Source organism: Podarcis filfolensis (assembly GCF_964270895.1).
Source record: "Podarcis filfolensis genome assembly, chromosome: 2".
NCBI lineage: Eukaryota > Metazoa > Chordata > Lepidosauria > Squamata > Lacertidae > Podarcis > Podarcis filfolensis.
Window position 1 is genome coordinate 4330344 of NC_139605.1, and position 14652 is coordinate 4344995.

General features: G+C 45.6%; 1 protein-coding gene and 1 long non-coding RNA gene across 2 annotated transcripts; one reads left to right on the top strand and one right to left on the bottom strand.

Moving 5' to 3' along the window:
* Positions 1–1066: 1066 nt before the first annotated feature.
* On the bottom strand, positions 1067–1978 carry LOC310757430. Its single transcript, XR_014545200.1, has 3 exons — positions 1675–1978; positions 1122–1577; positions 1067–1085 (listed from the first exon to the last, which is right to left on the bottom strand). It is a non-coding gene; the product is annotated as an uncharacterized lncRNA (long non-coding RNA).
* Positions 1979–7448: 5470 nt separating this feature from the next.
* LOC310758082 (vomeronasal type-2 receptor 26-like) lies at positions 7449–14282 on the top strand (the record flags this gene model as incomplete). The annotated part of the gene is made up of 6 exons (XM_083604020.1): positions 7449–7591; positions 7986–8277; positions 8749–9558; positions 10734–10961; positions 12699–12825; positions 13372–14282. The coding sequence occupies 6 exons, from the start codon at positions 7449–7451 to the stop codon at positions 14280–14282; spliced, it is 2511 nt and encodes an 836-aa protein (XP_083460146.1).
* Positions 14283–14652: the final 370 nt, after the last annotated feature.

Consider the following 14652-nt stretch of genomic DNA (forward strand, 5'->3'; position numbering starts at 1 on the left):
GCTATTGATGACACTATCTAACCAAATGTCGTTCCCCAGGTCTGATAGATGCACACCGTCATTCTGGTATAAGGCTTGGTCGCCGATCCGGATACGGTCATGATAAATGACTCGGCCATACATGAAGCGCACCCAACGGGCCACTGCCCGATTTACGAGTTTCCTGGTTTTTTCGATGGCCATACAGCTCTGCGCACCGCGCCAAAAAGCTCTCTTCAGGAAGGAGGACCAGAACACCGTCGTTCTGTGACATAAGGCAGCAAACGCATTCAAGTCTCTTTTGATGTTCCGCAACAAGTCCACACTCCTTCTGTTAGCAAGGTCATTCTCCCCCAAATGAATGACAAGGATGTCAGGAGGGCCAAAAGTAGCTACTTTCTCCCACAGCAGTGGCATAAGCTCCTCCCAACGCATGCCTCTTCTCGAGAACCAGGAAACTCGAACTCCAAGTGGCAAACCAAGATTAGGCGCGAGGCCGCAGCTGACCGCCCGAACGCGGGCCTAATGGACTATACTGTGGCCGCAGATCCACACATTTCTCTTGAGCACAGCTGAGGATAAAAGGACAGAAAAGCAGGTAAGTAAGATAATGTAACGGAGCGTGTTCTAGCGGATATAACTCTTAAAAGCGTTGGATTTCCACCGGCCCATTTCTTTGATCTTATCCGTAGGCAACCCCAAGTGGGCGGCAGATGTTGCGGCACCTATCCTAAATGAGTGCGCGGCATACTCCTGGGCGGGAAAACCTCATGCCTCAATAGCCTTGCGGAGTACCCTGGTGAACTGGTGTCTCAATAAGGGTGACCCGTCCTCGTGAACCAGAAATGGACCCGGGCCGGATGGTCTGAGGTAGAGGTACCGCCTAGTGTCCTTTACCGGGCATGGGCCCTGCTGCGCCGACGCTGTAAGCTTAACTAGGACACCCCTACCGGCCTGATCAGTTTTGGACTGTCGTATCCGCACCATCAGTGTAGTTTCGGACAACTGCACGTCCTCCCTAAGTAAGCCGCGTGTTGAACCTCGGGCGCAAGGTTCAACCACCACTTCACCAACTCTCAGCGCGCCAAAAAAGGCGATAGCGTACGCTGCGGAAAAGAGACGGGCCTCGAACTTGGTCCAACAAATTGACCTGAGTTTTGCGCGAATCTGAGATAGCAACCCATAGGAAATTGGCTTACGGCCCTCGGCCCTGGGAGGTTTTAACCTGCCCCAGCCCTCGATGGCTCTACGAATCAGGAAGTCGCTACACGGGTCATGGGCAAATGTAGCTTTTGAAAAGAAGCTGATGGCCGCTACATGTATCTTTAAGGTTTTGGGGGCACGTCCTAAATCATCGAGATGGGAAAGGTACTGCAGGACATCATCTGTAGTGGGTGGAACATTATGCGACAGCCCAGATAACCCAGACCTGAAACCCAGGAAATCGCCCTAGGCCTTCTCGTAGGACCTGAGAGTGGAGGGTGCTACGGACGCTAATACTCCCTGCATCACTTTGCGTCGCCAACGTTCCACAGGTGCTCCGGAAAGGGTTCGGGCAACGGTTGTGCTCCAGGTGCTAGCGACCGGAAGCGAGATATCTGAAAGCGAGACAAAGCATCGGCTATATCATTATTAATCCCTGGTATGAATTTGGCTGAGAAAATTATGTTGTACTCAAGGCACCGGAGGACGAACGCCCGCAGAAGGGAGGAGACCCTCGCAGACCGAGATGATTGCCTGGCTAGTATGTTCACCACCGCCAGGTTGTCGGTCCTGAAGCATACGCGGTGATTTCGAAAATCCTCCGTCCAGATGTGAACGGCCACCACTATTGGAAAGAACTCAAGAAAGGTGAGATCCCGCGTGATGGCTTGACCGTGCCACGCCGTTGGCCATCATTGCGCGCACCAGCGCCCCCTGAAGTACAAGCCAAAGCCTAGAGACCCAGCCGCGTCTGATTGTACCTGGAAGTCTGCTGACAAATTTAAGACATCCTGCCACAGAGACACCCCGTTGTAGTTCTCCAAAAATGTTGTCCAGACCTCCAGGTCAGCCTTGACTGACTTGGGAAGGCGGACCCTATGGTGAGGGTGTCTGAGACCTACTGACAGCCTGGCCAGGCGGGCACAGAAGGGGCGCCCGGGAGAAACTACCCTGCATGCGAAGTTAAAATGACCTAATAGGGATTGAATTTGTCTAAGGGTGATCTTTCTCAGTGTAAGGGTGTCCCGAATTATTTCCTTAAGGGCGTCAATTTTTTCCTCAGGTAGGCGGGATGACTGGGCCACTGTATCCAACTCGATACCCAGGTACGTGAGGCGCGTGGCCGGTCCGTCGGTTTTTTCAGCTGCGAGGGGAACACCAAGGTCCTGGGCAAGATCTGAGAAGGCCCCAAGCAAGGAGGCACATTCCCCCGTGTTAGACTTTCCCACGAAAAGAAAATCATCCAGGTAATGCGTGACCCCGGTGGACTTGGTCTTAAAACGCAAGGCCCAATCCAAGAATGTACTGAAAGTTTCAAATGCCGAACAGGCTACCGAGCAGCCCATTGGCATGGCCCTGTCAACGTAGTATTTCCCTTGAAATTTAAAACCCAGCAACCAAAAATCACTGGGATGCACTGGCAAAAGGCGGAAGGCCGATTCAATATCGCACTTTGCTAAAAGTGCCCCAGGACCAAAATTCCGGATTAATTTAACTGCCTGGTCGAAGGAGGCGTATTTCACCGTGCATAACTCTTGCGGGATGGCGTCATTAACCGAGCCGCCTTTTGGATAAGAAAGATTGTGGATGAGCCTAAATTCCCCAGGGGTCTTCTTGGGGACAATGCCTAATGGTGATACGTGTAGGTTTGAGATGGGGGGTCTGTCAAAGGGGCCCGCTACCCTGCCTGCGCTCACCTCCTTGGCTATCTTTCTCGCAGCAACTTCCGGTCTCTCCCTAACTGACTTTTGATTGGGGGAATCTTTTGCTATCAAGGAACTGATAGAAGGAACTGATACAAGATCAGGAACTGATACAAGGACTGCAAGAAGATCAAACCTATCCATTCTGAAGGAAATCAGCCCTGAGTGCTCACTGGAAGGACAGATCCTGAAGCTGAGGCTCCAATACTTTGGCCACCTCATGAGAAGAAAAGACTCCCTGGAAAAGACCCTGATGCTGGGAAAGATGGAGGGCGCAAGGAGAAGGGGACGACAGAGGACGAGGTGGTTGGGCAGTGTTCGTGAAGCTACCAGCATGAGTTTGACCAAACTGCGGGAGGCAGTGGAAGACAGGAGTGCCTGGTGTGCTCTGGTCCATGGGGTCATGAAGAGTCGGACATGACTAAACGACTAAACAACAACAACAAATTGATTCAGGGGCCTAATGAACCCAAATATTTTGGGTGGTGTCATGTAAAATCTCTATGGCTCTGTCCTACTGCACCTGATCCTAGGAAGCAGGTTTCATGTCCTTCCTGCCATCTATGGGCCCATGAAACATGGGGGTCCCTGGGGGGGGAAACATTGCTTTGGAAACTATGGGCCCATGAAACATGGGGGTCCCTGGGGGGGGACTGTATGTCAGACAGTTAACAAAGGTCAGCAATACTATACTGATCTGGGACATAGTAGAACAACTATGTACAACACAGTTCTTTTAGCGTCCCTAGAGCCCAAGGAAAGTCGGAATGCAGTTATTCACATTCAGTATTGTAGCTGAAAGTGATTCTACCTTTGTCTGCCTCTCAATCTGCACAGATAGCTTATTGAATGGAGCAACCAAGATTTTCCAGCAAAACTGGCCCAGCAAAACTCTCCCAGTAGAGATCCAACACAGGAAGGTTAGGTTGCAGCCAAGCAAATGTTACCAACACAAGGCTAGTCATGCTCTCCTTTTTATTGATTCATTTGCCTCTGAATCACACCTCACAAGCTCCTTGAGCTTGTGACCTTGAGCTGCATGTGCAAGCAAGTACTCTGAATTAACCCTGCATTGGCTTTTTATCTGCAAGGATAAACTGACACACTCTGGCACATTCTGACTCTGCAGTGGTCCCTTGTGCATAATGTACTGCTTTTTCAGAGACAAGTCACAGAAAATACCTGATCAACCAAACTATTGCGACTAATGCTCCTCTGGGGTCACCTTGACTTGTCTTTTTTGCTAGCAGATGATAAACTGAGGGACAGTTTCGCCATTGCAATATTCAGTCACATAGATGCACCCACAAGATGTTAGGATATAGTTCCATTTCACCTTAAAAGGGTACAGGCGTGACGTTTGTGTATTTCATGCGTGTTTACTCCCAGCACTGTCTGCTGGGAGCTTCCGTTGTATGTTGCTTTTGTATTACAGCTGTTTTTCCTGGAGACGAAGGGATGCAGTCATGTTTTCCTTTGTTCCTGAACTATGCTGAATAAAGCTGTAAATATGCTCTCTCTGTATGCATCTTCCATTGTGGATGATTTATACACTCTGCTGACAGAGTGTGCACGGGTCTCGGAACGTACCTGAGGCTCGTGTCGCTAATTGACTGATGCTGTTCCACGGGAGACCGGTGATCGTCCGGAGCCAGCTGGGGGCCTGCCTGATGCCCCGGTCTCCCTGGCAGTATCCCAACACAGCATTCCCCATGAAGGGGCTGAGCAGCCACAAATTTCAGTGCCAGGGCCATCCATGCTGCATGGCACCCATGGCGTCGGGCATGCCCTATCGTGGCGCCAAAATGGCACTCCTTTTCAGTTGAGCCATGGTTGTAAACTTACAGATACTGTGAGAAGATCCAGTCAAACTTCATTTAGTCAAATGGTTGCCATTCAAACTTTCTTCTCTGCTTGTTATGCTGCCTGACATTGACCTCGGAGAGCACAGCACCTCTACTAACCACCACCACCACTACTGGCCGAACCCTGTTTTGTCTGTAGTGACCCATTTCAAGTAAGACCTGCTCATCTCCAACTCAAGAGCTCCCTTGGGCAGAGAAGATGGGGTTGCAGAGGTTCCCCCCAAGACTTCCTCCCCCTTCGTTAGAAAGCTACTTTGGCCCTTATCAAGCTCCACTAAGCTCCAGTCTTTGTTGAAGGATCTGTGTGTATTGCTGGAGTCTGAATTAAGTGTCTGGGTGGCTGGTGTTACTGTTTGATTTGTATGGAGATTTGTAAAGTTTTTGTTCCATTGATACACATGAAACCAATCTATTCCACCTTTTATATACACCAGCATTTCTTGTATTTCTTCTTCACTTTATTTTTCCAGTTTCTTTTATTTGTTGTTCTAAAGATCAGGTATTGGCTGTGTGCTGGGAATCTGTTTCTATGAACCTGCACAATTTGATGCTGAGCCAAGAAGAGATCTCCCAATTCCATAAGAAAGATATATTTTCTGGCACTACCCTATGGCTTGTTAGCCAGATTTCCCATTAAGTTCAATGGGACACAGAGATAAGAATGTCCTGAATGGGAACCTGGACTTACTTACCTGGGAGTAAGCCCCATGGGCCACATGCCTCAATGAAAAAAGCAGTTCCTAATTCTTAATGAATTAATGGTGAGTGGATTTCTGTGGAGGATCAGAGGCTTGCATGTCTCTGAATGTCATTTGTTGGGGAACAAGACCACCAAAGGTCTTGTAGTAAAACAGAGGGGACACTTATACATGTTTGGTGGACCTGTGAAAAAATCAAAAGCTTCTGGAACGCAGAACACAGTATGTGACGAGCTTAAAAAAAAGTTAAAGTATAACTTAATGAAAAATACATAAGCTTTTCTATTGGGGGAATGGACACAGGTATAGCAAGAGAAGATCAGAAAATATTCCTCTATGTCACGGGAGCAACAAGGATCCTAATTGCTAAAAACTGGGGTGGGTGGGGGAACTGTGCCAACAAAAAAGGAATGTCAAGACAAACTGTTAGAGTATATTGAACTGGCTAGATTAACAGAGGCAATTAGAGATCACACAAGAGTTTCAAAAAGCATGGTGAAAATGCAGAGAATACTTCACAAAACAGTGCCCTAAAATACATACCTGTACTTGTTTTGATTAATGTCTGCAGGAGACTTTGTGGATATTTAACTTATTATAAGAAAAATCTTAATAATTATTCATAAAGGAAACAGTTTAGAAGAAGAAGAAGAAGAGGAAGAAGAGAAGAGTTTGGATTTGATACCCCGCTTTATCACTACCCGAAGGAGTCTCAAAGCGGCTAACATTCTCCTTTCCCTTCCTCCCCCACAACAAACACTCTGTGAGGTGAGTGAGGTTGAGGGACTTCAGAGTAGTGTGACTAGCCCAAGGTCACCCAGCAGCTGCAAGTGGAGGAGTGGAGACGCGAACCCGGTTCCCCAGATTACGAGACTACCGCTCTTAACCACTACACCACACTGGCTAAATAAGGAGGCCTGATACAGGATAAAGGAAGTCTTTTATTTCGTTGTTTGTATTGTTGTATGTTATGTTCACGTTTAATGAGGGTGGATTGTGTATTGGGGGGTAGGGGGTTTATGTTATGTTGCAAATAAAATTCCAATAAAATTATTAAAATTAAAAGACCACCAAAGGTCTACTGCCCCCATGCCCTGCTTGTGAGCTTCTCAGGTTGTTTTCTGCTGCTCCAGAGAAGCGGACACGGAGCAATGGATCCAAACTACAAGAAAGAAGATTCCACCTAAACATTAGGAAGAACTTCCTGACAGTAAGAGCTGTTCGACAGTGGAATTTGCTGCCAAGGAGTGTGGTGGAGTCTCCTTCTTTGGAGGTCTTTAAGCAGAGGCTTGACAACCATATGTCAGGAGTGCTCTGATGGTGTTTCCTGCTTGGCAGGGGGTTGGACTCGATGGCCCTTGTGGTCTCTTCCAACTCTATGATTCTATGATTCAAAGGTGTGTGATCAGCCACTGAAATATACAGCATGCTGGACTAGATGGGACTTGGTCTGACCTGCCTGTAGAGCTTTCCTAATGCTGTTGAAGCCAAACTTGCTGTTGAGGCGCGCACACACGTCAAACTTTGGCACTGCACCTGTGATTTCTTGTAAACATGTTTTTGTTCATCTCTGCACCTGCCACTCAAGTTGCGCAAGGACTCCAGTTTGTTACAGTGGTCAATTTTCTTCTCCTTATAATTGTCAAAATCATAGCTATTCATTCTTTCCAAGATCAGGATATATTTCTAGACATCACAATCAAGGGTAGCATGAGGTTATTCCTAGCTCTGTGCCTGGGGAGAAAAGTGGATGCACAGAATAGCTGATATGTCAGACACAGTCTGAATGAACAGCTGAGGGATACCTGAACGCTACCCATACTGGGAAAGTCACTGCAGTTCTGCTCTTGCAAGAGTTTTTTGGCTTCTGATTATCTGGCTGGGCAGGAGAGAGGAGCAGCTACAAGAGAACTGTGGGAGGTACAGGCAAAATGATTTCCCTCCTGCTTTTCCTGCTAATGCCGCATGGAGACTGCAAAAATCTTAGAAAAATATGTCCCATGAATCTGATCTGGGAAGAAAGTCAAACACTCAATTACTACCGGCCTGGAGACTTCCTAATTGCTGGGATCATATCTCCACGTTCATTCAGTGAAGAAGACCCATACATTTTTTCCCAGACTCCCTCAAAGAGGCTTGCATGGTAAGTAATTAGATGCAACTGGATGTCATGCTTCTCCAACACCACTCCAATAGTTTCTACTTCATTTATAATAATAAAAGCAATTTTCCACTTTGAAGGCTGTGTGCTTCTCTGTTTTCTTTCTTTCTTTGCAATGGAATTTGCAATCTCCTAGTTTTTATCTTTAAATGGCCAATAAATTTTTACCTTGTAACAAAGTGATCCTCTGATGTAGAGCGGTATATAACTTTATTAAATAAGAAATAAAATAAAATATGTCTTGTCTCAGCCCAAACTACAAACATACATATCATTGTTTGGGGATCAGCTACTTTGAGATTGCCTAGAAATAACATTTGTTTTCTTTACATGGTGAATAGGTTTCTGACATTTTTAATTTGATGTTTCATTGCAGTTTTACACCTAGGTTCTACTGGCACATCTTGTCCTTCTTGTTCTCTGTTCAGGAGGTCAACCAGAATTCCAGGTTCTTACCCAACATTTCCTTGGGCTACAACCTCTTTGAGAACTTTTTGGATGCAAGAATGACTTCTGATGGCATGATAGACTTGCTTGCAGGTGGTGAAAGCAATATTCCAAACTATAGCTGTGGAAGATGGAATAACCTTCTGGCTGTTCTTGAACGGGCCAATTCTGCCATCTCAAAAGTGATTTCAGTCATGTCAGGTATCTGCAAAATTGCACAGGTATGAAGGGAAGGGACAAGAAGGGTCTATGAAAAAGTGAGAAAACCCTTAGCCATAGAAGAAGACTGGATCCAGGGATATTTCTTCCAGCATCCACCAATCTTGCACTCTCCAAATTTTTCAGACTAAAACTCCAATCAACTCCAGCCATAACAGATAATAAGTACAGTGGTACCTCGGGTTACATACGCTTCAGGTTACTTACGCTTCAGGTTACAGACTCCGCTAATCCAGAAATAGTACCTCAGGTTAGAAACTTTGCTTCAGGATGGGAACAGAAATCGAGCTCCAGCGGCGCGGCAGCAGCAGGAGGCCCCATTAGCTAAAGTCGTGCTTCAGGTTAAGAACAGACCTCTGGAACGAATTAAGTACTTAACCCGAGGTACCACAGTAATAACAGACAATAAATACAGTATCTATTCCTTTTCTTGAAAGTCAAACAAATCACTAATCTATTCCTTTCCTCACTAGATCAATTATGGCTTTATGATTCAGACACTGGATGAGAAAACTGAAGTCCCCTTTGTCTACCAAATGGTCCCCAAGGGGGAAAGTCAGTATTGGGGGATTGTCAAGTTGCTCCTGAATTTTGGATGGACATGGACTGGCCTCTTGGTTTCAGACAATGATAATGGAGAAAGGTTCTTGAGTGCCTTGACACCTCTGATGATCAACAATGGAATTTGCATTGCCTTATTAAAAAGAATACCAGAACATAACTTAAATCCATATCTCATTCCAAGTGAACCATTTATCATATGGGACAAAGTCAAAATATTTGTTTACTATAGAAGCAGTCAAGCGGCATGGATTGATCTCATGATAATACAAAAATTTCTTGAGAAACAAATTGGGGGGAAAGTCTGGATCTCAACATGTCTTCAAGACATTAATGTTAATTTGAATAGTGATTCTGATCTTCTCCAGTACATTCATGGATCTTTGTCCTTCATAATGAAGCCCCAACTAAGGAAAAGATACCAACCCTATGATCCATCTTCTAAACTCCTTATACAGTTTTGGGATAAAGTATTTCATTGTTTATATAGAAAGGACACATTGGCTGGAAAAAGTCGGACAAGATGCACAGAGAATAAGAAACTGGAGATGGTGCCAGAAGAGGAGCTGGAGAGAGTCCTTTCTCAAGACAACTACATCACTTACTTCAGTGTCCAAGCTGTGGCTCAGGCTTTGAATGCTGCATATTCATCCAGATCAAAGGTCATGCTGATGGCGAGTGGAGGAGACAGGCTGGAACGTCAAAGGCTGCAGCCATGGCAGGTACTTCCTTTTCCTTGTTGCAAATTGCAACTCATTTTCCCACCACTGGAATCAAATTTAGGGCTGAGGATTCCCCCACCCCCACCCCTTTTTGCTCATTTTGGTGGAAAATCTCATTAGTGAGTCTTGTGGCAGAAGCAGACCTTTCTGCCTATTGTGGTTATTCAGAACAGCCCCCCATCATCTAGTTCTTCCTCTCTGGCGCCCTGAGAGAGATGCAGCCATCACGGCAGAAGTTGGTTCCTCCTCATCTTCCACTGTTTCTCTGCTGGGACTTGAAATTGCCCATCAACTGTAAAATAGAAGGGATTTTTAATTCTATATTAATATCTAAACTTTTACATGATAAAATTGGCCTTTGTCAAAAGAGTGCAGGGCGGTTTAACAACTTGGATAGTATGAAACACATTGTGCAAGTTCTACTGAAAGCGGCTACACTTTGAAGGGAAAGGAGAGACTTCAATTTGCAGGCTTCCAGATTATCTAGAATTCTGAGCAACCAAAGTTTCAATCACATGGGAGTATATATGTGCAAATTCCCCCTACTTTCAGATAATTTTACCAGGCAGGGGGACTACTCTGAACAGCCACACATCCCACTCCTATGCTCTTGGCTGTGAGCAGACCTGAGTGGCCCCTATTGACAAATAACCTTCCCTGGTGATACAGTGAGCAGCTGAGGAAATGGTGTTCTATTCATAAGGTAAGGGTCTAACTGTGCACTAGGAGTGCCAATATGGCCCCTATGCCTGGGCCTGTAGGTGTCATGCAGTATGCATTGCTTTGGCACCAAAATTTGTGGATGCCCGACCACTTCATGGGGAATTTTGTCGGTGCTTGGGCACCCAGGGCCCCATGGAGTTGGCATCTATGCTGTGCACTGATTTGTAGGACCATCTATGTTTAAAAAGTTTGGTATTTGTGCTATTTTTATTTTTTAAGAAGTATTTTATTGTCTTTTGTATTTATCTTATTCTCTGGAAACCTTGTTATTTTATACAGTGAGTTGCCTACAAATGTTCTGATAAAGAAAATGGAATGGCTGCAAAAGGCTCACGAGTCCAGATGAAATGTGCACAGACCCCAATTCCTAGGAGATTAGAGCTCAAACTGCAGAGGGCTTATATTCAACTTTTCTATTTCATAAATGCTGGTGTTTTTTCCTGCCGTTCCAGCTTCACCCATTCTTAAGAGGACTCCAGTTTTTGAATACTTCCATTGGCAGCCTCAGATTGGATGAGAATGGGCAGATACCAGCCTACTATGACATTGAGAACTGGGTGATGTTTCCCAATAAGACTCGTGTAAGAGTGCCGATTGGGAGTATAGGGAGAGACGGATCCACTGGCATGAAGTTCACAATCAACTCACAAGCCATTGTGTGGCCCAAGTGGTCTGAGAAGGTATGGCATTCTACTCTATCCCACATGACATCTGTAAAGCTCTAATCACTAACTGAATCATTCCAAGGGCACTTTGACTAGAGCCCCTTGCACACCTGCTGGGGAGTAAGGGCTCATTGACACTTCCATTTGTGCCACAATGCGACTTACAGGTCCTGATCTGTGTCTGAGTAGGCTTTTTGTTTTGGGAAGAAAGGGAGGAAGGAAGGAAGGAAGGAAGGAAGGAAGGAAGGAAGGAAGGAAGGAAGGATTGAAGGAAGGAAGGACTGCTTTGACATGGAGCTTTAAAGCATGGACCTGTGACTCGAAAGATGGCCCAAAAGGAAGTGTGGATAAGCCCTAATCAGTGGAGTGCAGGATTTCCAAAGTCAGCCCAGGGGGTGAATGAGATCCATGTCCAGATTTCAGGAAGCAAGGAGTGGAAAGGAGAGCTCTTGCTACTTGGAATCTTGATGGCATCTCCTGGCCTGAGTGCTTAGGCGGTTAACAAGCATGGTGGCAGCATACTACCGTGCGGGGAGGGGTTGATTGGAAACTGAATGCCATACTCTTGACACCAGGGATTCCACCTTAAGCAATTAGCATTAGTACCAGCAGCAACGGCATTAATAGAGGGATGGGAGACAGAAGGTCTAAGTGGAAGAAGCTGTCGCAAGAGACTCATCTCTCCATTCTTTGCCAAGACTCAAAACACTTTGGAAAAAGAATAATAATGTAACCATAATTCAGGAGGCACTTTTTGAAATTGGAGTCTTCAGGTGGTGGTATGTTTAACTGCTGCTCCCGTTGCTGTGTCCCAGCTGCTGCCAACCTAGCAGTTCAAAAGCATACCAGTGCAAGTAGATAAATAAGTACCGCTGCAGCAGGAAGGTAAACAGAGTTTCTGTGCACTCTGGCACTCATCACAGTGTCCCATTGCACCAGAAGGGGTTTGGTCATGCTGGACACATGACCCGAAAAGCTGTCTGAGGATGAAAGCCGGCTCCCTTGGCCTGAAAGTGGGGATGAGCACCGCATGTCACAGTCAAGTTTCACTAGATTTAACCATATACGGGTCCTTTGCCTTTACCTTCATGTATGTTTTATTGCTGCTGTTTTGTTATCACTGTCATTCTAGGGTTTTAAAATTGCTTTTTTAATATATACTTTTGCTTAGAATAAAGGTAAAGGTAAAGGAACCCCTGACCATTAGGTCCAGTCATGATTGACTCTGGGGTTGCGGCGCTCATCTCGCTTTACTGGCCAAGGGAGCCGGCGTACAGCTTCCGGGTCATGTGGCCAGCATGACTAAGCCGCTTCTGGCGAACCAAAGCAGCGCACAGAAACGACATTTAACTTCACGCCGGAGCGGTACCTATTTATCTACTTGCACTCTGATGTGCTTTCGAACTGCTAGGTTGGCAGGAGCAGGGACTGAGCAATGGGAGCTCACCCCTTTGTGGGGATTCGAACCGTCAACCTTCTGATCGGCAAGTCCTAGGCTCTGTGGTTTAACCCACAGCGCCACCCGCGTCCCAACTTGCTTAGAATAGTCAGATATAACGGTCTGAAAAAATTGTCTGAACACCAAAGAGTTTTCCCTGCCATGTTGTTCTACATCAAAATGCTTCTTTGGAAAAGTGCCTGGGGTCAGTGGAATAGGGACCCTTGTTAGGTCCATTCCAAACTCCATAAATGAATTACAGAGACACAAATAGTTCTGGCACTTTCTGTTTGATGCATGTTCTTTATGTTTAGACTGTACCTAGCTCCAGGTGTACCAAAAGCTGTCAACCTGGATCCTCCAAAGTGGTTCAAGAAGGAAAGCCCGTTTGCTGCTATGCTTGTGCCCCATGTGCAGAAAGGACCATCTCTGCTCAGGAAGGTGGGTGAATATAAACGGGAGCCCTTTTGAGAATATGAAATTGTGTAAGCATTCACTTAGGGACACTTTCTGTGAAGAGTCAAAAGACATTTTTGATTGTGTCTCCTTTTTTGGCTTCTCTATTTTTCTAAATGAAGCAGTTGGTGGACTACAAATCAACAATCATTGTGAGGGCATCCTCAGTAATCAGATATATTATTTATATAAGGTAAAACAATTTCACATCGGACAGGACAGTATAAATTCAGCAAAACCTGTACAAGATGCATCTCTGTGGGAGGTCACTACCTCTCAGCTTTAGCTATATCCCAAGTTTGTTTTGGTGATAAAATTGAGAAACTTTTCAAAACCACCTCTATTGTCATGGAGGAAGGCAACAGTATAAACATAAATAAGCAAATGAAATAACCAAGTTTGTCCACTCCTTTTTTAGACATTTTTCCCCCCTGACCCTCCCTTATATTGACATCTTTCCCCCTAAAATGTCATAGAACATAGATGGTTATGGATTTAAATGACGCTAAAGCACTCCTTTTCCCTCCTTAGATGCAAAGAATTGTACCAAATGCCCCGAAGATCAGCATCCAAACAAGGGTCAAGTTCAATGCATTCCCAAAAGTATCTCCTTCCTGACCTATGCAGAAACTTTGGGGAGCCTTCTAGCTTCCATTACTATCTTCCAGCTATTAATGACAAGCATTGTTTTAGGAATCTTCCTTAAGTACAAAGAAACTTCCATAGTCAAAGCCAATAACCGGGACCTCTCCTACATCCTCCTTGTATCTCTCCTGCTCTCTTTTTCCTCCGCTTTCCTATTCATTGGCCAGCCAAGGAAAGAGACTTGCCTTCTCCGACAAATGGTCTTCAGCGTCATCTTCTCAGTTGCCGTCTCTTCTTTGTTGGCTAAAACCATCACTGTGGTGCTGGCCTTCATGGCCACAAAGCCAGGGAACAGAGTGAGGAGATGGCTGGGGAAAAGTCTGGCCAACGCTGTTGTCATTTCCTGTTCCAGTGTCCAAGTTCTCATCTGCACCACCTGGCTGAGTACCTCTCCCCCATTCCCAGAGTCTGACATGCACTCTCAGCCTGCAGAGATTATCCTTCAATGCAATGAAGGGTCTGTGGCCATGTTTTATGGTGCCCTGGGTTACATGGGCTTCCTGGCTGCTATTTGCTTTGTGGTGGCTTTCTTAGCCAGGAAGCTGCCTGGGGCCTTCAATGAAGCCAAGCTGATCACCTTCAGCATGCTGGTCTTCTGCAGTGTTTGGGTGTCCTTTGTGCCCACCTACCTGAGCACCAAGGGGAAATACATGGTAGCCGTGCAGGTCTTCTCTATGTTGGCCTCCAGTGCTGGTCTCCTGGGCTGCATCTTCATCCCAAAGTGCTACATCATTATACTGAGACCTGATCTGAACACAAAGGAGCACCTGACAACAAAAACAAAAGATGGCATCTGATGCTCCAGGCTATATAAAGGGATGGGTTTTGCTTAAAACAGAATATTAATCAGAAACAGTTGGTGTGAACTTAATTCAGGTTTGATACAGGACCTTGGGACATGTAGTGGACTTCAGGGTCCTTGTTATTATTCTACAATAGGTACTTACATACAGTTACATAGCCTTTATCCTTTTCTTTTTTGCCAGGACTAGGTTCACTATATATATATATATTTTAAAGCTTGTATACTTGCTAAAAGTTGGTGATGATCCGTTGCTGTTGTTGAGCTGCCTGAAGATGCTTCCCTGGTGGCTTTTGAGTGCTTAGATTCTTGGATGAATCAAGATGCAAAGTAGCCACCCAACGAGGAGAAACATCTGAGCTTTA